This window comes from Electrophorus electricus, chromosome 14 (assembly GCF_013358815.1).
Source record: "Electrophorus electricus isolate fEleEle1 chromosome 14, fEleEle1.pri, whole genome shotgun sequence".
NCBI lineage: Eukaryota > Metazoa > Chordata > Actinopteri > Gymnotiformes > Gymnotidae > Electrophorus > Electrophorus electricus.
Window position 1 is genome coordinate 325,001 of NC_049548.1, and position 21,408 is coordinate 346,408.

The following is a 21,408-nucleotide window of genomic DNA, read 5'->3' on the forward strand; positions in this document are numbered from 1 at the left end:
AAGAAAGGATTAATGAGAGTTAGACAAGTTTATTGAGAGTTAGACAGGTGGAGCAACACTCATTGTCCTAGTTCAGCAGGCACTAAAAAAGGTGCTAAAAAAGACAAAACAATTAAAAAGGTGAAGATCTGATTCTAGAGGACTGGGTAGGAGTCAAGGCAGAACTCTGAAACACCAGGGGAGAGCAGGGGACAGAAAAGAGTGAAGAGTGGAGAAAAAAGAGATCAAAGCCGAATCCATGGGGCTGCATTACCGATGGGCACCAACAGCGGGCACTGGGAGAGGGCTGACAGAAGGCCCCCTCCCATGCTCTCAGTAGTCCTCAGTTAACCTCTCGGTCTCGGATGGCTGTATCTTCATCTCAGCTTTTTGGGCCTTGGCCTCGTACATCTCCCTTCGACTGGCCCGCTTAAAGAAACCGCACTGCAGGGGAGAGGGAGAGGGTGGGCCGGGCAGTGGGGCAATCAGGGCCTGGTCCAGAACAGGCAGCTGTTTCAGTGGTACCACCAGTGGCACTACCAGCTGTTTTAGTGGTACCACTAGTGGCACTACCAGCTGTTTCAATGGTACCACCAGTGGTTCATACTATTAGAAGCTGAGAAAACTTGATTGTGAGGCATTGAAAGCTGACCATAACCCACTGAGGGCTGGGCTCCTTTCTAATTTGAAAGCCATTAACAGCATGAAAATAGTGAGAACTGGACCTGTGGAAAAGACTATGCAGCATCTGTGATACTGTACTGCTCTCTGTACATCACATAAAAAACATACACACTAGCCTGTATGGACAAAGCACATTTAGCATGACTCATTGAATTATGCTGGAGGGATTCTACACTGGAATGGAAACGAGGTGATATGTGCCTACTGTACCTTCCACAATATGAGACTGATGAGCCCTAATAAGAGAATTCCCGCTACACCTGCAACCATGTAGATCCAGAGAGGGGCATCATATGGAGTTTCTTCTCTAAGATCAGGATCAATTTCGACCACAAACTACAGAGAGGAGCAGAGAGACATGAGAGATAGGAAAGCGAAGGAGATAGCGAAGTCAAAATGACGGGCAGATCTCATAGGTTGGGTACAAAGGTCCATTTGAGGTGATGTTGTTGACCTCTTGGCTGCTGCTGTCCATCTTGATGGCAGGTTTATCTGTGACCAACCTCAGTGTGGTGCGGCCCTTCACGATAACTTGAAACGCATTGAAGTAGTCCTGTGGGGAAAAAAAGATTATCCATGCGGCAGTAATCGGACGGTCCCCGCCTTCAAGCGTGGGAGCCATGAGCAGTGCCTTCAGCTAGAGTCATCACAGCTCCAGACATTCACCTCCAGCATGGTGCTGTTCCACACCCGTGCCCTGACAGTGACCGTGGCCCTGGTGGACATGTTGCTCAGAGGGCAGGAGAAGATCATGCAGCGCGCTGTTCGCTTTGAGCACTCCTGCATGGAAATCAGCCAATCAACCATTATCAGACTGTCAGCACATCCGTAAGCTATTGCTGTTTTTCTGAACCAATGGCATCCAGGAACTAAGAAACAATGTGCTGTTTGGCTACTTGTGTCTCTGGTCATGAGGTGTACCAGCAGGTAGGTCTCTTTGCGAGGAGTGAAGATGTTTATTGCAGCTTCTGTTTGTGGCAGATTGATGTTGGAGTCTCGTCTCTGCCGTTTGGGAGCCCTGGCTGATATCTGCTTACAAAGAGTGGGTTGTTACTTTTCATGGATGGTTTGCCAGTAGCTTTTTTATCAGTACTTATCATGATTAGACTCAGCAGAGTTAACAAGGTGAAGAACGATTTTCTGGTTGGTTCTATGTGTCTTTGTACTTACGGTGAGATTGAGTGTGTTGACGACTCCCCCAGGGGGAGTGCAGTGTGACCTGGACGTGCCGCTGGTTAAGATCTCTGTTAGATACAACAGCCATTTACCGTTCATCACCTCGTATGGCCACTCGAAGTCCACCACCAGTGTGCCAAGCTCACCCAGTGGTTCACCCTCCACACTCACCTACACACAAACACAGACATTCAGCTGGACCTGACTGGCCCATCCCTACTACCATGGTACGACTGCTAGCAGAGTTTGGACATAAGTGCTCCTAGTGACAGTCTGCAGCTGGGCCACATGGGGAAGCTGTGATGTAGCTGGTGGGAAGCCTGTTCCAACATAGCGTTCAGAAGTCTGGAACATGTGAAAGGATGGGCATCCAAAGCACAGCTGCAATTCTGAACGTACTTGTGTCTATGAACCTGCTGGTGTCTATAGACCTGCTTGTGTGTATAAACCCTCTGGTGTCTATAGACCTGCTTGTGTCTATAAACCTGCTGGTATCTATAGACCTGCTTGTGTTTATAAACCCATTGTTGTCTATAGACCTGCTTGTGTCTATCAACTCGCTGGTGTCTATAGACCTGCTTGTGTCTATAAACCCGCTGTCTTAATTGTAAATGGGGACTTGGTTACTGTGTTTGATTTGTGTCTTTACTCTTCATGTTTCCAGTGTTACACACTCTCACCTGAAAGGCAAACTCCACTAGACTACCCACATCACCAGTGGTGCGCATGCCTGACTCCCCTACAACTCTGCCACTGAACGAAGTCGTCACCTTTCTCATATCTCTGCAGGAAAGAGGAAGGTGGGGGAAGAGGAAGGTGGATCAGCAAAAATGACATTTGAAAAATTATTACAAGAAAATAAATGTTTTTTTTTTTAAAACAGCATACATGGATTAAATTGTATGGAAGAACATACATGGAGAAGGAGGTGAGAACTTTGTTTTCCACAGTGAGGACAACCGGGACAGGATACAGATCACTCTGTTCACTCAGACTGGGCATACAAACACCCATACCCACCCAAGCAAACACAAATATTCATTCTGTACATCAGAAGCATACTCAAGATACCAAGAACAAGAAAGGCCACAATATCCACTAGAGAACATGAGGAGGGACGTACGTAGACAGCTGGACCTGCAACTCAATTTGTTCAGTGTAGAGTGTAATAAATGTCTCAAATATAATCAGGAAGGACACCTGTGGAGGAAGCAGAGACAGGTCGCGTGTCATGGTGCTGGTGGCAAATAAACAGGCATCGCAGCAGAACAGGATTACATGGTGAGACATTAATTGCAGGACATTTGAACTTGCTTATGAATATTTGGGGATATTTATAAGTATTTATGAATTTGTATGTCAAAACTGTAAATGATCACATGCGACGTAAGTCATAAATCTTGGTTAGGTGAGTTTGTGAAATTTTTAAGTAGTGACCTTACAATTAGTTTTTGTACAATTAGTAGGTAAAATTACCCTTTTGTTGCTCTTAAATGGGTTTCCCAGATCACAATTAATTGTCGTGTGAGCGCTACAAACAATGTCCTGTTTACCAAAAAAAAGCAAACAATACATTTGGCACAGCAAGCATCAAGTGTCATTGTTACAGTAAAATGTAGTTGAAAATGCTGTACAACAGTGCCACCATGTGGTCCGACCTGGGAGCGCCAGCCAGAGTACTTGAGTGCTGTGGGAATGGTGATGTTGAGCATGGCCTGATGGGCATCTTCGGCCTCCCTGCCATGTTCAGGCAGATTAGTCACCTCCACCATCAACAAAAGCTTCTTTATGTTGGTGTTGTATTCCATGGTCTGACCTCCACCCTGGCTGCTAATGGAGTAATTTTACACTTGCGTGAAATTGCTAATAGAATACATAAAAAAGTTTTCCCAGAGTAATGCTAAACAACTAGCACTGTTAAGTCAACAGTTTATTTCAACAGTTATTTCAAGTCATTATATGTGGCCTGTTTATACAGAAAGTGAAAATGACAGCAATGATAGAGGTGAACCCTGGCAGCATGAAGCCAGTGAAAACACTGCATCATTTCTGCAGCTCACCTGGGGAAAGGGGTTTGCTGTTCATTCACAAACTGGGCCTTCAGCTGTAGGTTACTGCTGCATTTGTTATCAGAACCGCATTCCTTCTGGAAGTTGATCTACAATGGTAGGGGAAAATCACAGTTCCCAGGTCTCATGCTGTCTATCTGTAATGGTTGTATTCAAATCTGTGTTTATTCAGGTCCATTTTATGCTGGTGTACCTCAGCTTTCTCCGTCAGCCTTTGCTGGGCGCTCAGCACGGGGAACGCATCCAGGTTCTGCAGGGTCTGTGGGCTGGAGGGTTCCTGCTCATGGAGCGAGACGTTCAAGAGAAACACAATGGGCTCCAGCTTGTTCCTCAGCTGCTCCTGCAGGGTGAAAAGCGGAGAGGTGTCAGAGCATGTGATGGGTGTGCACCACTTTCTTGTGTGTGTTAGCTGGAAGCGGCTTGTTACTTACGCTCACGGTGAGCCCAAGCTCCTGGCAGGCTGGAGAGGAGAAGGACATGAGGCCAGTGAACGTGCTCAGCTTACTGCCGGGGAACTGCACCCTGGCACTCCGTCTGCCACGATCCGCCTCTATGGTGTAGTTCACAGCTGAGGACAGCAGAGGGCGTTAGGGTAAATGTGTGGCTGTGTCTTACTAAAGGCTCTCAGTAAGGTTTAAAAAAGCGCCTGTAGTGCTTACTGATGCTGTTCTTGAAGCCACGCTTTCCACTGCTCAGCGTGTAACCGAAGCAGATCTTCACCGTCACACTGCGGAAAACATCAGTTCCGTTCAGCAGACTCAGACCGACAAACATGCCAAACGTTTCAACTGGGAGAATGAACGTAAAGCCACAAGCCAAACCTGCAATGATCTGTTTGCTTACCAAGGATTTTTGCACTGGCTGGGATCAACAATCTTTGGCTCTACTGTGAAATTTTGGGATAAATGGATGACAGGACGAGCCCTATAATAATAATAATAATAATAATAATAATAATAATAATAATAATAATAATAATAATGCTTTTTAAATATTAGACATTAGTGATTTCTATTTTACCAAATCTTTTGGTACCCTTTTTAAGTAATTAAATACTAACCTTAGAAGGGCTATGCAGTCATCGAGAGAGCCCACTAAGATATCGGGGTATTGGTTTCCATCCATGTCCATGCCACCGCTGATAGAGTAGCCAAAGGTGCTGAACTTACCAGAGCCCACTGAACGCCCTTCAATCACCTAAGTGCATAACAGATATAACCAGTCCTGCACTGAGCACTATCCAAAAACAAATGAGGCAACTTTACTTTGATCCATCCTGTCTTTATTAGGAAAAGCATATTCCTGAGGAACATGGAAGGTGCTTACCTGACTGGGATCTACTGTTATTCCTTTCTGGCTCCCCATCCAAATGTAGACCCTGCCAGAATCATGAAAAGGAGCTCCCACTGCAAAATCTAGCAGACAGGGAGAGACAAAGCACTTTTCAGAGGATCTTCTGCTTCAGATGCAAAAGTCCCTCATCCTCTAGATGGCAGTATGGTAACAGTTATTTCTCTATTCACAGATTTGGTTTATTAGAGCTACAGTAGAATTGACCCTGTACTGACAATGTTTTTTAAAATGGGCCCTCAGGGAATGAATGCTGAGGCTGAGAATGTGGTTTGCATGTCTACAGCTTGAACAGATCATCCACTACATCATAAGCGTGTCCAAATTGTTGTTATATGATGAATTTAAGTCTTATTTAGGTGTTATACATCATATTATTACACTATATTATTGGTTCCATTTGTGATCTTTTTAAAATAAAATGTACAAGCAAGTAAAAAACAAACAAACAAAACAAACACACCTTGGAATCCATCCTGATTGACATCTCCCACGGCTGCCACAGCAAACCCAAACGCCGAACCCTTAACACCCTTCAGGACCATGTTAGCTTTATTCTGGAAAGATCCGTTTTCATTCATGAAGATGTACACTGCTCCTTCGTGCTCCTTGTAGCGGTCGAAGTAGAATGGCGCACCGACAAGCAGGTCATTCCAGCTGTGGTGGAGAATCCGGCCATGAGCACAAAACAAAGAGCAGATACAGATACACCTTATTTCTGTTCACCTTCCTTTTCAATAGAGGCATTTCACCTGTTATGAATGAATGAGCGAGTAACCTGCTGTAGAAACGCATTTAGCCTGCAACCTGTTGGCAAGCCAACGTGGGCTGTGGATGGGTGGCGTGCGCATGAAAGTAGAGGTGCGTGTTGCATGTGAGTGCCAGGGGCAGGATGGCAGTGATAGTGCTGAGGAGAGGACTTTGGGCTGCTGCCTTTGAGATAACATAACCGAGGCACACAGAGGAGTGTAGGTAGCAGGTGTACTTCAGACCACATCAGTGATCGCTACGCCATTAAAATCCATGCCGCATGCATGCTTTTAGATAAGCAGTCATTTTGTGTGTGGCTAGATGGGATACCTGGACGCGTCTGGGAGAGCCGTGTTCCTATAGTGCACCTGGTACAGCAGGTAGAGCAAAGTGCCAGTGACAACAAGGTCATGGTGATTCCCAGGGAGCACATGTGCTGTCATACTTTACCTCTGGATAAGAGGGTCTGTCAAATGAGCAAAATGTAAACTTACTCGTCGTTGTTGAGATCTGCCACAGCTATACTGCTGCCAAAGTAAGATCCCACTTGCTCCCCTTGGATTGTAATGATAGCTTTGAGGATGGACTGTCCTTTTGTTGCTAGGGTAACAGACCCTCTGGACTCGTCTCTGGGAGCCCCAGTAACCACTGTGTAGTTTTCCTTGCTCAACAGCTTTCTGTCTTCAGTCACAGAATATCCTGAAAATGAAACCAAACATCATGTGACTAAAACACTGAAATAAAGGCAATTTACTTGTTATCAGACACATTTACAAGATTTATCTGACACTTTCATTCAAAGCAACTTACAGTTATAACTGAGTACAATTTGAATAATTGAGGGTTAATGGTCTTGCTGAGGGGCCTAACAGTGGCAACCTGGGAGTGGGGGGTACTTGAACTGGCAACCTTCTGACTACTAGCCCAGAACCTTAACCACGGAGCTACGACTGCCCAGACGCCAAGTTTGTGCTCTACCAATTTGAAAACCCATTCAAAACCCATTCATACCCATGTAACTGTTCCGCCTGCCCTGAGGACGAAAAGCTGATTCAGTGTAATCCCAGGAGTTCCCTGGGGTGGTGTCTCTCCACGTTACATGGACATTACCTGGTAAACAAAGACAGTGAGATCACATTCCTGCAGGGTTAACCAGTTCTTCTGGCAAGCGGGCCACTGTTTGGAGAAACGCGTCGCTAAAGTTATTTCTGCAGCGCTGCCACAGGCTCCATTCAGCATCTGGCAGGCTGAGAGACTGCTCTACTCACCCTGCCACTCAAAGCTGCCGGTGCAGCCGATGTAGACATCCGTGTCCGTAATGCCAGCGGAAATGCCCATGTTGCACATGCCTTCCAGCTCCATGTCGAAGTTGGGGTTGCATACCTCGTAGGTGTGTGTCTGCCAGTCATCATCCTGGTTGTAGGTCAGGTCGTTGCCCCGCACGAAGCACTTGCCCACCATTCGCCGCTGCTCCTCCGTTCCCCCACGCACTATTTTTACGTAGCGGTGACCACATGCCTGTCAGATGAGTGGGTGGAGAGGGGATCATTATGTGGACGGCACCCTGCGTGAGGTGAAGTCCACTGTGAGGAGAGGAGGTCAGGCTTACCAGCACCCGCCCACCACGCAGTCTCTGGCTGGCTACAGTCACCCCCAGCCACATGTCCTCGATCATCTCAAATGAGTCCACTACAGGAGAGGGGACACCAGTCAGCAAGTTGCAGCTGAGCACGCACAAGTTGTCAGATACAGCCATCACACAGAAAAGTTTCTATCAAGCGTTTCAACTTCTGTCCCTGGGGAATCCACTTTCTACTCCTCAGCCAACCAGCAAACCTTTCTGAACCGAGTAACATCTACCAGGTAAAAGACAAATATTTTGGAAGCAAAGCATCTTCAGAAATAGGTGAGGGGACCACTCATTTATATCATGTACCTTAGATTACAGACATGGGGAGAGGAGAAGAACATTTTTCGACACATGTGTGAAGGCTGTTCACCAACAACAAATCTCAGGCCTTTGCTTACTTACACAGACATATCAAGGTCAACAGTAATGCTACAGCAGTGACCTTTTGTTCTAGTTACTAACCCATTTTAAAGCCCTTATGAAAAGATGCCAACTACGGCAGTTGTAAATAGCTCTAAAGCTGCATGTGATCCAAAAACCAACAATGAATAGTGAACAGATAAGAGAAGGCGAATGTTTATTTAAGAAACAAAAGCTGAGCCAATGCACTACATGAAGACTAAATGCACTCTGCAGTACATTTGGAAGTGCAATGTTTGCACAAGTAATCACCCAACATAATTAGGCTAATAAGGTTTTGTTCACTGGGCATGAACAGCCGCCGTGGGCAGGTTGTGCTGCACTGTGTCTGTTAATGTCAGGATTCCTGCACTTGGTAATGACTACAGACCACATAGCAAATGGAATAATCATAAAGTCAAAGAAGTACATCTAGAAAGTTCCACTTCTGAGCTGTCTGCATCGCCTGTAGCTGTGTCTGCCGGCAACACTGGCCAATCACTGTTCATCAGTGAGGGTGGGGGGAGGGAGCCAGTCTTTTGAACATAATAATTATAATTCAGACAGGAGAGGTTTTGCCACTGCTGTGTTGAAGCTTGTTGGAGTCTTTTCTGACACTGGGAATAAGAGGAGGGGATTTGGAGAGCTACTCCAGATATTCTTAGTCATAATCTCTGCCATTAATCTGTTCACAGGCTTTCCTTCTGTTGTCAGTGTGCTTACATAGTATGGTCTAAAGAATATTAGGCTTCTAATTTACAAATAGCTATATGACACTCTATAGTAACCAAACTTGATTAAGAAGTTAGATTGTTCTCCAGTAGTTCATTCAAATAAATGAAGACCATGGTACATGTGTGAAACAGACTTTGACTGGTTTGGGTTTAGGGCTACTGTTGTCACAGACTCATTCTCCTTTCAGGTGAGATGTAAACTGAATTCAAATGAAGACCTGCACAATTACATGCCTTTATCAGGCTGATGGAAATGCAATGTAGCATATCAAACATTCATGAATAACACTGCCTGCTGCACTATTCATACCTCATATGCTTTATAGGTAAATATGTGTTATAAAAGTTTTATGAGGTCCATAAACTGCAGCGTAACTTTCCTGAATTGGGTTAGTGCTTACTTGAAGTGATGAAGTCCACTCTGGTGCAGTCATCCAGCTGGGTGGTGATGGGACAGGAGTAGATGGCTCCGGTCTCGTTTACTCTGAACTGAGAGAGGGCCTTCTCTTTGGGAGCCCCAGCCAGGAGACTGTACACACAGAAACGCACACTCTGCTGTTTACTGTATTGTACCATGTTACATTAGGATCAACCAAAGCAACTCCTGACACACAGGATAAGGTTTATACTGTCAAAAGAAAAGAGCTCTGCCAGGACGAACCCGTAGATGCAGTCTGTTCTGTCTATGGATCTAGGAATTTAATAATGTACTGCCGCTGAGGATGAAAAGAGAATGTGGAGGTTTTTTTGTATGCTATAGAGGTGACAATAAATCTTACTGGTTATTTATTATTTACTCTTCCTGTCAAAAGCCATGTCACCATGCACTGACATGTTCATTTTGGATGTCACTTGGCTCCAAAACACTTTGGTGACTTGCTTCCAAAAAAACCCAAAAAACCCCAATCCAAAAAACCCTCTCTGTCTGTGGGGGAAGACAGGGGGGAAAGAGCTTCAGTGAGTGAATGGGAGAGAGTGGGGGATGAGAGAGAGACAATGAGTCCAGACCTGCGCAGACCAGAAGGAAGTGTGCCCCTCTGTTTTGTTTCAAACCCGGCTTTTGCAATCAACTTGCCAACAGAAAAGATAAATGGCATAAGAGCCAATAAAGGATTAAACAAAGGCCTCTGTCACCTAGAGCTTGACCCAATGTCAATTGGTAAGATGTGCTGTGTGGTGTGCATGCGTCCGTGCGTGTGTGTGTGTGTGTGTGTGTGTGTGTGTGTGTGTGTGTGTGTGTGTACTTTTTTCGAATGTATAGGAGGATAACAAAACTACTACACTAAAAGGGAAACTAGAATAATTGACAAAAACATTGGAAAAAATATTCTTATAGAATTAAATCCTCTTAACCAGGTAAATATTAGAAACAATGAATACATTTGACTGAATCTAAGAAGTTATAGTTTGCGGAATGAAGCAAATTCTGCACAATAACCCTTTGCGCCCTTCCATTCTTTAGTTGGTGTGTCTCCTTTCTTCCTGCCACATAAGCACTTACTTTCTCCATCTGCTGCACTGACCACAAAGTATTTGCCCTCAGCTTGTAAAATTCTGATTCATCTCTGGAGAGTGTGAATGATGTCATGATAGCCTAGCTGTTTTTGTGCCCCAGAGACGTAGTCTTTCACCAGGTGTAAAGGCAGTGGACCGAGTAGAGAGCAGGGTAGAGTGGTTAGGACATGCTGCCTCGTAAACTGAACCTCAAGAATCCCTGATAAAGACTAGACTTATTAAACTTTGTCAACAAGCCAGTGGTGTGACTGTCTGATTTTCCTTGAGGAGCAGCCATAATCCATCTGCAACCAGCATGTGATTGTGAGAGGCGTGTTTTCTCCTATATCATGTTCTCCAGTGAGAAATGAGTCTGTAGGTGCAGCAGCAGAAGACTAGAGGAGGACATTCAGTGGGCTTTTACTGAAAATGTCTGATCACAAAAACATACAACAGCACATAATGCTGGTCTGCACTTCATTGGCGCACTGAAAAATAAAAACACTACCTTGACAAGATAAGACTCACTACTATTGGCCACATGAGAGTCATGAACATCTTTCAGCTATTTCAGAGCATTTACCAGAAGTTTCCGCAGGTGTGAGCTATACCTGCCATTAGTCATGACTTGATATAAACTGTTCTCCCCTTCACAAATCCCAGATGTGGGGTCAGCTTAGTGTGCCTGGTTGCCTGGATGCACCTGGTTGCCTTGGGAAGGGATGATATGTTGAATGAAAATGGAGCTGGATGAGCTCCAGAACTGGGTCATTTAGTAATTTAGCAGAGGCCTAGAGGATTGCAGAAATGTCTAAAACAGTTGCTCCTGGGGCGGAAATGGATTTCCATGTCTGAGAGTTGGTGGGAAAGCAAACCTGATCCACGCAGTACCATCAAAGCTTTCTGCATTACTTCAAAAGGAATCCTTCCCACAACAGTCAGAATAGTTTAGTCATGGGGCTTCTCCCATGGGAATAAGGCCAGTAAGGTCTAACCAAACTGATAGCATGCATATCTTTTGCTTTCATTCTTCTGTATATTTGTCAATGACCTGGCCTGGGTGATGGAGAAGGGCAGTATATCTGAGAATGGTCTAGAGACCATAGGAGAATAGGGCGTAAACTGATAGTCCCTTGCAGTGGTAGTGAATGTAGCAGGCCTATAGTGTCTCCATGGGACAGAGAGTAAGACCTCAGCTCTCATGAACAGAGAGAAAGATTTCAGCTCTCATGCTCACCAACCTTGAGGTTTTACAGACACTCACTATTCAGATTACAATGATGAACATGTCAGGAACATTTACCCATAACCATGCAAATCACCAGCTACCTCCGTTCATGAAGCTCAACTTTCCCGAAGATCTTTAGCAAACATGTATTTCCAGAAGGGGTTTAAATGTAGTACCAGAGGTAAGTTAGACCCAGAAACAGTGAACCTTGCTCACAGATGCACTTACAGCGCTATAATGGAAATCGAAGCATCACCCTGCTTAGCTGATCTGAGCTGTGAGCATCACCCTGCTTTGCTTATCTGAGAACTGTAAGGAACGCCCTTCTCTGATGAGAACTGTGAGGTTTGGTGGGCAGACCTTGCTCACACTGTTGTTAGTGCATCTATTTGTTAACACTGACTATCCACCTGACAGAAAATGGCCACAATGCAATCAGCTGCACATAAAAGTGGAACTGCATTCGCTCTTTGAAAAGCTGGGTAGAGGTCAGGAGGAAAAAGTGAGTGCTGCAGGGACTCTCTGTAAAGCTTGCAGGGTTGAGGCCTCTGCCCTTGTGGTACTGGTGGTACTGGTACAGCAGTGCCGAGCCAGGGTCATGATCAGTTTTGTCCTTCATGAGAAAAGACTCCCCACCCCATTGGCTACTGTGTTTGGCATGCAAACTTCAAGGGGTTGAATCTCTGGCTCCCCAAACGGAGGCTGTGCTGTGCATATAAATAATAGGTGCAGGGCTTTTTTTGGACCAACAGATAAGTGATGGCTGAGGAAAGCCAGACAGAGAGATATGCTGCTTTAGTTCTTTCTAGATTGTAACACACATAGACTTTAGAAGTCTGATTACTTGTGTCTTAGACACTCAAACAGACCAAAAGAGGTGGAGAGGCTGGGGTCCCTAACCGCAGGATTAGGAACCACAGACACTGAGGACTGTGCTGATCTGGAGTCATACTACCCACACTCAGCTAACTTGCTAATCTTACATATATTCATGTACTATTTATATATTTTTTTTCAAATGTTTATAATGATAAATTAATTGACCTTTGAATATCAAGCAAATACCAGGCCCAAAGTAAAAAAAAATCTGGCTTATTAAGTTCATTTTAATAGGTGTATATTTCTCATTCACTCAACACTTTCTCATTCAAATGTTCACCCATCCAACAATTCAACAATCAGCCATGTTTAGTGCTGTTTGCAGGGCTAGCAATTGAATAAACAACTGACAATAATTTATAGCAGCACGGCTGATAGAGCACATATACTTGCCTGTATAACTGTGGTAGGTGTGAGAAAAAGGAAACCACACTGGTAGTGAGATTTTAAAAAATGCTAAAAGTAAGCAGAACTATGTCAAAATTTTTAACTGGAAGTGATGTCCTGCAAATTCAGCCGCCACCATTATACATGGTTGTAAAACTTGCTTCATAATGCTTGAAGCTGATCTTATCAGATGTTTATGTCTCCCCCTTTTTTACTAAAATGTATAATTTTCTGTAGAGTGAACATAAAAAGCTTGTTTTTAGTTGAAGCTTTGCTTGTCTTAAGCAAACGACGTTCCATCAGACTTGAAAAGAGAATAGCTACTTATCACTCATTTGGTATCTGGGAGAAAAAAATAGCCTTACTATTCAGAGCAGCACAAGGCTGAACAGTTCATCAGCCAGATAAACTCTCAAAAGAACACAGATGCAAGCAGTCTCATTATTACATGTGAAAAATGCCTCCACTCCTAAAGTGAGGACTCAGATCTGGTGAAAGATTGCAGACCTCTACAGACTCCACATACTGATCACGTTCTACCTCTTCCTGATGTCCTATCTCTGCGACAATCAAGGTACTTAGATACCAGTCTAAACATCAACATGCTGATGTCCCAGTTCAGCCACAGACAGGCAGGCACATCTCAGTCATGCTAAATGAAATAAGCATGCGTCCCTCCTTTATCTGGGTTCAGATATGGTGCCTAGAACCTGTTCAGTGTAGGGTAGGGAAAGGTGAGCATGGTACGCCTCAGATCAGCAAGATACAGCTTACCTGGAGACAGTGCCAAGCTGATAGCAGGCAGACAGAACAGCCTCTTTATCGAAAAAGAACAGACCAGCAGACAAAACTACTACTAGGACAAACTGTTAGGCTACATGGGTAATTTGGTTTACCTGTTATACACTACACCAATGAGGATACTCAGTAAACAGATTATTTGAGGAAGTAATGATTGGATAATTGTGTAACATTCATTTTTGACCAAAATACCATTTCAGTACAAATACTGTAAATAATTTAATACTGTGTGCTGCAAAAGCTCAGTCAACATATTAAATTTGCCATAGAAGCAAAGTCCGTAATCGAATGAGAAGTTAGTAAATGGGACAATTATGCACAATTACTCTGTGAAATGGGATATGAATTTGATTATAGTACATACATCAATATAAGGCCCCTATGACCGTACATCAAAATGACACAGTGTTATCAGTGAGAACCTGTGCAGTTCTAGAGCTTCACTGGTCTCTGGTGCATCCAGTTGGCACAGACTTGCTGCTGTGTATCAACATGTACTCATTCATGCACTGAAGCATACTGGTTACACTGGTAAAGGGGCAGAATGGCTATTACACAGGACCTGTGTTGTGTACAGGTTATTCATGTTCACACGAGCGAAACATGAGTGCGTGGGGTAAACAATAAAACAAGGTGCGTCTGATATGTGTGGCATGCTTTTTTTTCCAATCATGCATCCATCTATGGTGTCAACATTTTGGTCCAAGTTATTTATTGAGTGAAAAGATCTGTCAACTATAGGCTAAAATAATTACATCTGATGTTAATGTAGCATGGAATAGCACAGGAACTGGAGAATATACTTTAGCAAATGGTACCACAGAAAAAAACTGAAACTGTACTTTTGCTTTAAATGGAAATGCCTGCCCTTTTCCACACCAAATTATAACACTCGTTACTAACCTAGTAAGACTAGCAAGAATGTATACTACTGACAGAGAAACACCTATGTGATGCTCCACACTGCTACAGTAATGGACTACTGATTCAAAAAGATATCCAAAAGATCAGGTTCAAATCCCAAAGTCATACGTGATTTACTCATATCAGTTTGGAAATCAGTGTATTTACATATGAATTTGATAAATTCATATGGAAATACATTAAAAAATATTAAACAGTTTTTAAACATTTGAAACACACAATAGTAAATGCTCAGAAGTCAGTAGTTTGTCTAAATGCTTCAGTCCATCCAGGTACAGAAGGAAAGGAAGTCCTTCTGTTTTTCATCACTTCATTCACATTAACAGACAGCGGGCAAGATCCACCCATTATGTACTGCAGTGAGGAACAATGCACACATCAGTTTACTTGCACTCAAATGTGTGTTGCCCCTATGTGTGCACACAGATGAAACGGTCAGTGCTGTCTCCCCCAGACAAACATCCTGTCTGCCAGACACCATCTGCCCTTACCAGCAGAACTGCAAATGCCTCTGTCCTAATGCTTCAACAGCCATATAGGCAGAGAGCACCTTCAATTACAGGCCAACTAAAAATCCTAAAACCTCATATCATGTCTGTCTGCTTTTCTGTTTTCATCTAAGTGATCCATACTTACAGCTGCTTTAGACTCTGTCTAAAATTATTGGCTGCAGGATGTATGACATGTTTTAATGCAGGAACTTTGGCAGTGTGATCACATTATAAATTATGAACCACTGGCCTCATGTTGTTTAGTATCTTCTGGCTTTCTGTTCCACTGCGAGAAGGTCTCACTGGACAAACTCTTACCTTAAGATCACTAAGCCCAGGTTCCTAATATTTACAAGGCTGTGAAATCTCCTCCAAGCAGAGAGAGCCCAGACAGGGTCCCTCTGGCACACAGCACTTCCTCTCTGGGAGTTTTAATCCATGGCATTTGCTGCAGCTCATCTGGGTTTAACTAGCTAATCTACCCAGGGTCAACTGTTGCCCTCTTGCTAATGGCCCTGATGCAGGTGGGATGTCTCTGAAGAACAGGCTGATTGACTGAGGCCACTGACCTCTGTTCAGAGCTGATGCACAAATTAATAACACAGATCTGTCATCATTCATTCATTCTGTTTGTTTTAACACTTGGTGCTGAACAGCATACCACAAAGGTGTGATGAACTTTAGCTGTTTCATTACATATTCACCAAAATTTTATATCAAATCAAATCAAATCAAATTTATTTATATAGCGTGTTTTACAACAGATGTTGTCACAAAGCAGGTTTACAAATTTCCAAGTCCAAGCCCCCAGAGAGCAAGCCAAGGGCAACAGTGACAAGGAAAAACTCCCCAGAGCATGAGGAAGAAACCTTGAGAGGAACCAAGACTCAATGGGGGGGGGGGGGGGGGGGGGGGGCAAACTTTATATCAACAGTAAACTTTGTATCATGTTAAAATAATAGTTAGCCACTTACACATAATACATTTTATACTACCATGTATACTAACACTAAGTAACATGTCTGTTAATACATGGCTAGTTGCCCAGAGCCAGACCAAGCTAAAAACCATTTCCAGTGGTATTTTATCATTGGCACTGCAATTTTAGTTCATGACCATGTCTGGAAAAACGGCCCTAAAGGAGCTAACTAGTCTATTATGCTAGCTTAAGCTCTGGAAAAAGAGGTATGAGAGAAATATCCTATATACTAATCCCAGGATGGCCACATCCAGTCATACCTTAACCACTTCTCATCGAACTTTCACCTAAAGGTATTGTGTGCTGTTGTGGACTGTGAATGCAGTAACATTCCCATCAGGTACCTCTGGATAGTGAAAGGGTCTCAGGGTTAGGCTCATCTCAGGCTAAATTGACAAACAGCATCCAGTCCCAGCTGTCTAGATTTAATCATTTTGCAAGACCTCTTTCCTTTGTTGCCTGGGACAAGAGAAAGAACTATTCTGCAGACCTGGAGGGAGCATGAAAATCCAGTTAATATGTTTATTCCACAGTAAAGCCATTATTGCTCTGAATACAGCAATTGTGATGAAATTGTGATGGAAATGAGCAGCTACAGATTGATGATGAGTAGGTAAAAGCTTCAGGCTTTACTTTCAGTTAGTTATTAGTCCAGACCTATGTAACTCCCTGGGTTGTGCAGAGAAAAAGGCTTCAGCACTGATAAAAAGGTGAAAAGGTGAAAGACATTCTGTTTACATTAACATGTTAAAGCCATCACAAAGGCATGTGCTGTCTATGAGATTATTACAAACATGCTCTTTTGGTCACATGTTCCCTGGATATCCAGCATGGTACTGGAAACTCTAAAGGGGTCCCTGTTAACATTCAGCTTTGAAAATCCTACACCTGAAGCAAACACTGGAACTTAAAATGGGTGCAATGGAGAGTTGCCAAGACTTAGCCAAGACTGGCTAATACCCAATGGATAACTACAGATACAATATTATTTCTGTATACATTATCAAAGTCCTCAATATGCAATATGCAATGTGGCATCATTAAATTAATAAAAAAAAAAGAATGCCTTTTAAAATATTTGCATTAAAATAAATTATTTTTTGTTGTTTTGAAGAGCCGTTCAGAATAGAGGAAGATTGGAAGTTGGCAAGAAGTATGGGAGCTGAGAAGGTAAAAACTGAATGTGAAGATAATAGTTATTAATGCAGTGTTTTGTGTGAGGGAGTTAAATGTTTGAGAAATGTTCTTGAGTAATGGGTCTAAAGTATAATTAACAGATGAAAAGTAGTTTGGCTGACAAAAAGTACTTTAATGCTTTCACAAATAAACATTTCTGTTAGGCTACAGTATAACGTATATTATTTATATGCTTTATATTTTTATTTTGTCATTTGAAATTGTCTACACCTAGTTTTATAAAGCTAGTAAAGGGGGCTGCATGAGCAGCTAGAAGACAGAAAGAGAACGATGGAGTTTCTAAGAGGGTTACTTGGTGTTATTCTTATTAGTACAACCTCTACTGTTACTTTCTGTTCTGATTTTTTATAATAATTTATAATGTTATACAGTGCTTGAAACTTCTGTATATCTCTACAAATCACTGAGTTACTGAGTTTGATAGAGCCATGCCAATTAAACTTTCTGGAATTTAACTGAGCTGAACTGATCTGATTTAAATCAAATTAATTAAACTGAGATAAAAGAGAGAGGGAGAGTGACAGAGAAAAAGAGAGTGAGAGATAGACAGATAGATATGTAGACAGATAGAGAGAAAACCTCTATCAAATGAAAAGGAGGTGTAATCTGAGCCCTGAGCCATGGTGCTAGGGGGTGCAGACAGCTGATAGCTACCTCAGCAACAGTATTTGCCTCGTTAAATAAATGTCAGATTCAGAGGAGTGACAACTATTGCTTTGCTCCTACACACCAGCAAATTACTACAGTTAATAAACTCCTTTCCAAGTAAGGGTGACTGTCCAGGACTGAGCTCAGGTCTGTAGGTGTGTTTGGAGACCTTGAATATCTTGCTAATCCTTCAGCAACTCAAGATGGCTCTTTAAGCTGTATGTTCTCAAGCTCTCCTAGGCCTGTCCCAACCTGTGAGCTGGCAGGTCCTTGGAGCAGGCAAGGATGATGCATTCCCCACATTCCACAGGGTAAGGAGGCTGAAAGACTCTAATGAGAGGCCAGGGAACAGGCCTGGTGCCTGCTCTACTTGGTCAGCTAACAAAGAACCTGTAGGCCTTTCGCAGAAAGATGGCAAAAATGAATAAAGGGCATGAAGTTAGTGAGTTAGTTAGGTTGTGTTTTAAGGGGAGGTGAGTCAATATATATTCTAGTGGGACTGGGTAGGATATACAGAGAGTGCTACAGTAAACCAAACCAAGCTTTGGTTGCTAAACTTACACTTAGACCTTATTCATGAAAAAAAAAAAATTAGGACAATGATTCATACAAAATATTAAAATAAAATGTATCCATAGAAAGTATGGGAATTATTGGCCATTTTAAAATATAATGTTTAAAATCCATTTTAAGTAGCATGTTAACAAAAATCTGTATGTCACATGTTGGGTATATCTGTCTTTCAGTATACAGAAAAAAATATGTATTTTGACTACTGTCCCATTATTTGGAGGGGATCTATCAAAGACATGTCTTACATTTTCCTGAATGCTCCACCATCAGTACTGTGTGCATGCTGGGACTAGACAACAGACACCTCCCTTGCATTTCTGGAATGGGTTAAATAGTGGGTGAATTATAAATAACAGAGTCTCTGTCTTTGTGTTGAGGTAGTGGAGACACTGGGATTTTGCTATAAAACTGAAACACACATATGCCAGTCCAGAATCCTTTCTTTAATACTCTACACATGCCATCTTGGGCAAGCACATTCCATGTTCCTAGGATGCATTGCTGGAAGACCCGGGTTCTGGGAAGTGTTCCCTGCAAGCAACAACACTGCATTGCCTCTGAGGCAGGAAGCTGCCTGAGCAAGACACTAATTTGTACTCTTGTCCATATTCCATATTGAAAATGTTTTGTGTTAACTGATAAAGTACAATGGACTTGAAATTGTTTATTTTGAAGGTTCTCTGGTGCACCAGTAATGCTTTATGGCCTATGTCAAACATTATGTAAAAGACAGACTTCCAGACTGTCTGTTTATTAGCCAACACTTAAACATCTCTAGTGCATGCAGTCAATATACTGGTGTGTGATGCACCATATGAGGCCCAGGTTAAGATGGCCTGTTAAATCACAACAGCTGGATGCCCGTCCATCCATCGCTTACAAATGTGCCCCTTAAACTAAGTGCCATCTCTTTACAGCAGTGTGTCTTACTAGTGATCCCCATGCCTTGAAGCGACAAGTCCTCACTGAAGCCAGGTTGATGCATCTCATGTAACATAGCCTGGCAACGTGAAGATAACGTTTAAAGCAATGCACTAATGAAAAATACAGCCCTTTGTACATACTGCTGTTCTTTGAAGTGGTCTCAGCAGCTGCAGATGCTGTGTGATGATAGCTTCATTTAAACTATACAGGAAATCCCAAATAAGGACAAAGTTAAAAGAGGGGGATAGTGGGGGTTGGGGAACTCCCAACCACCCTACAACACAAGGAGTCTTACAAACTCTGATAAAAGTGAAAAAACTGAATCTTTATGGCCTTTGCAATTGCCATACAGCATCTGAGTACAGTATGTGACGTCTGTGAGAAAGATTTTTTCTATTGAAATTAAAGATTTGAAATTAAACATTTTAAAAAGTGAGGTTCAGGTAAGTATGTATGCTTTCACGTTTGCAAAGTACCATGCAATCCAATGCAAAAACCATCTTAAACGTGCAGTTTACAAATGTTGGTGAGTGCAACATTTATTGACTGACATCTTTATACTACTATGCCTTAAAATTTCCAATAGCGAGAATTAATTCATATAGAATTAAAATGATTAAATTAACTCAAGCAGTAACTTCAGTTGTGCAGATAACAAATCAATCCTCAGTTTCTAAAACGGCTTTTGTTTCAGTACTACGTAACTACCTGTGCTACTTTCACCTTGTGAATAGTCTACAAAAAGACTACTGTCGTACTTGCGATCTCACCATCTCTGTATTCCAGCCTCCCCACTACTGTATATGTGATCTTAGAAGTGCTAACATACTAACACGAAAGCTCTGGTAGAACTAAAAATTATATTTTGTAAAAGCTTGCATATCGTAAGCAACCAGGCGGCGCCAACTTCTTACCATAAAAGATATAATAATCCACATCGCAGTTTTTGACGGATGAACGCCAAAGAGCAAGTGACCAGCACAAGAAGAGTGTGGTCAGGTGATTCCATATGAATACCAAGTTACACAATGTTAAGCGAATGTTTTCTTGTCATTAAGGCACAAGTTGATATAACTGTATAACTATAAATTATTATGGACAAGGTTCTTGGAAAATGATCGGTGTTCATGCAGAGGCAGAGAACCTTCGAGCGAAGTGAAACCAGGCTTTGAAGCCGGCAGGTGCTTACGCGGAATAAGTTTCAGGTTTTAAGGAAAAATCCACAAAAACAAAATGTGCATGATGTCTAGCATATCCCAAGAAATTCTACTCGTAAATAAAACAAAGGAATTATCCAATTAACAATATGATTTCTAATTGTCTTATACCCACGAATCTCTGAATACCTACGACCCACTTGCAAGTCTCCCCTGCCACTGTAGGACTAAAGAAAGGTAAAAACTTACAGGTACTTTTTTGTCTTTTCAGTCTGTCTGTGCTGCGCAACAGAAAATCCAAAGAAGCTCCCCTTGGTCTTTCCCTCTTTCATTACCGGGAAACGGACGTCAATGTTGAATCCAAAGCCCGTTTGAATCATGTAAATTGCAAAGAAGCCCAAGTGCAGTATGCTAGAAGCCATATTTATGCTTTTTCTTCCTCGGCTCAGTCGGCGTTTGCACGCACAGTAAGAGTGAAAAGGTTCTCTCGATCTTATCCTAAAAATCTGACTCGCACTCCATGAAAACGTCCTTCTCTCGAGTGTGGCGCGCGCTAGGTGTTTGGGCTTCGACTACACCCAGCCACCGCACGCGCAGTCCACTTTGAGTTCCAACCTGCGACGCCCTCGGGACATTCACCACTGCTTCTGCTGTACCCTGCTGTATCCTCCCCTGGCTGACAATGATCACCACAGTAATAACAGTTTAAAGAGAAAAATAAAATAAAATGAAAAAATAAGCAATTAATGTCTAGTCCAACTTTCTAGAGGTCCTAGTCTTATCCCAAGGTGTGCACGTGCCCGAGACCCATCCCGCAAGAGAATGTCCATTAAGGGCAACGGAGAAGTAGTTGGCTAGGGTGGCACTGTGGTGGGCTACAGCAGGGGACATCAGGTGGGAGTAGCCATGGCGGCTGAGACGGGTAGAGGCTCAGTAACATCATGAAATCCTTCAA

The 21,408-nt window shown here is 42.8% G+C and overlaps 1 protein-coding gene across 2 annotated transcripts in view; it reads right to left on the bottom strand.

Moving 5' to 3' along the window:
• Positions 1-21,148, bottom strand: part of itga3b (integrin, alpha 3b) — a 22,159-nt gene extending 1,011 nt beyond the window's left edge. Inside the window, exons 1-25 of one of the 2 annotated variants that reach the window (XM_027021872.2) lie at positions 20,703-21,148; positions 9,173-9,300; positions 7,618-7,697; positions 7,277-7,526; positions 7,020-7,118; positions 6,503-6,707; positions 5,722-5,915; positions 5,235-5,323; positions 4,969-5,105; positions 4,752-4,832; positions 4,568-4,635; positions 4,340-4,476; positions 4,102-4,248; positions 3,900-3,997; positions 3,498-3,666; positions 3,316-3,384; positions 2,963-3,039; positions 2,756-2,833; positions 2,520-2,622; positions 1,834-2,010; positions 1,585-1,692; positions 1,330-1,443; positions 1,118-1,216; positions 874-999; positions 254-423 (exon numbers count right to left, since the gene is read on the bottom strand). In XM_027021872.2, coding sequence (XP_026877673.2) covers positions 313-423; positions 874-999; positions 1,118-1,216; positions 1,330-1,443; positions 1,585-1,692; positions 1,834-2,010; positions 2,520-2,622; positions 2,756-2,833; positions 2,963-3,039; positions 3,316-3,384; positions 3,498-3,666; positions 3,900-3,997; positions 4,102-4,248; positions 4,340-4,476; positions 4,568-4,635; positions 4,752-4,832; positions 4,969-5,105; positions 5,235-5,323; positions 5,722-5,915; positions 6,503-6,707; positions 7,020-7,118; positions 7,277-7,526; positions 7,618-7,697; positions 9,173-9,300; positions 20,703-20,875 — 3,117 coding nt within the window. In that variant the 5' untranslated portion in view covers positions 20,876-21,148 and the 3' untranslated portion in view covers positions 254-312. Of the gene's footprint in view, positions 1-253; positions 424-873; positions 1,000-1,117; positions 1,217-1,329; positions 1,444-1,584; positions 1,693-1,833; positions 2,011-2,519; positions 2,623-2,755; positions 2,834-2,962; positions 3,040-3,315; positions 3,385-3,497; positions 3,670-3,899; positions 3,998-4,101; positions 4,249-4,339; positions 4,477-4,567; positions 4,636-4,751; positions 4,833-4,968; positions 5,106-5,234; positions 5,324-5,721; positions 5,916-6,502; positions 6,708-7,019; positions 7,119-7,276; positions 7,527-7,617; positions 7,698-9,172; positions 9,301-20,702 lie in introns of both variants that reach the window. The other variant, XM_027021871.2, reaches the window with a different exon arrangement.
• Positions 21,149-21,408: the final 260 nt, after the last annotated feature.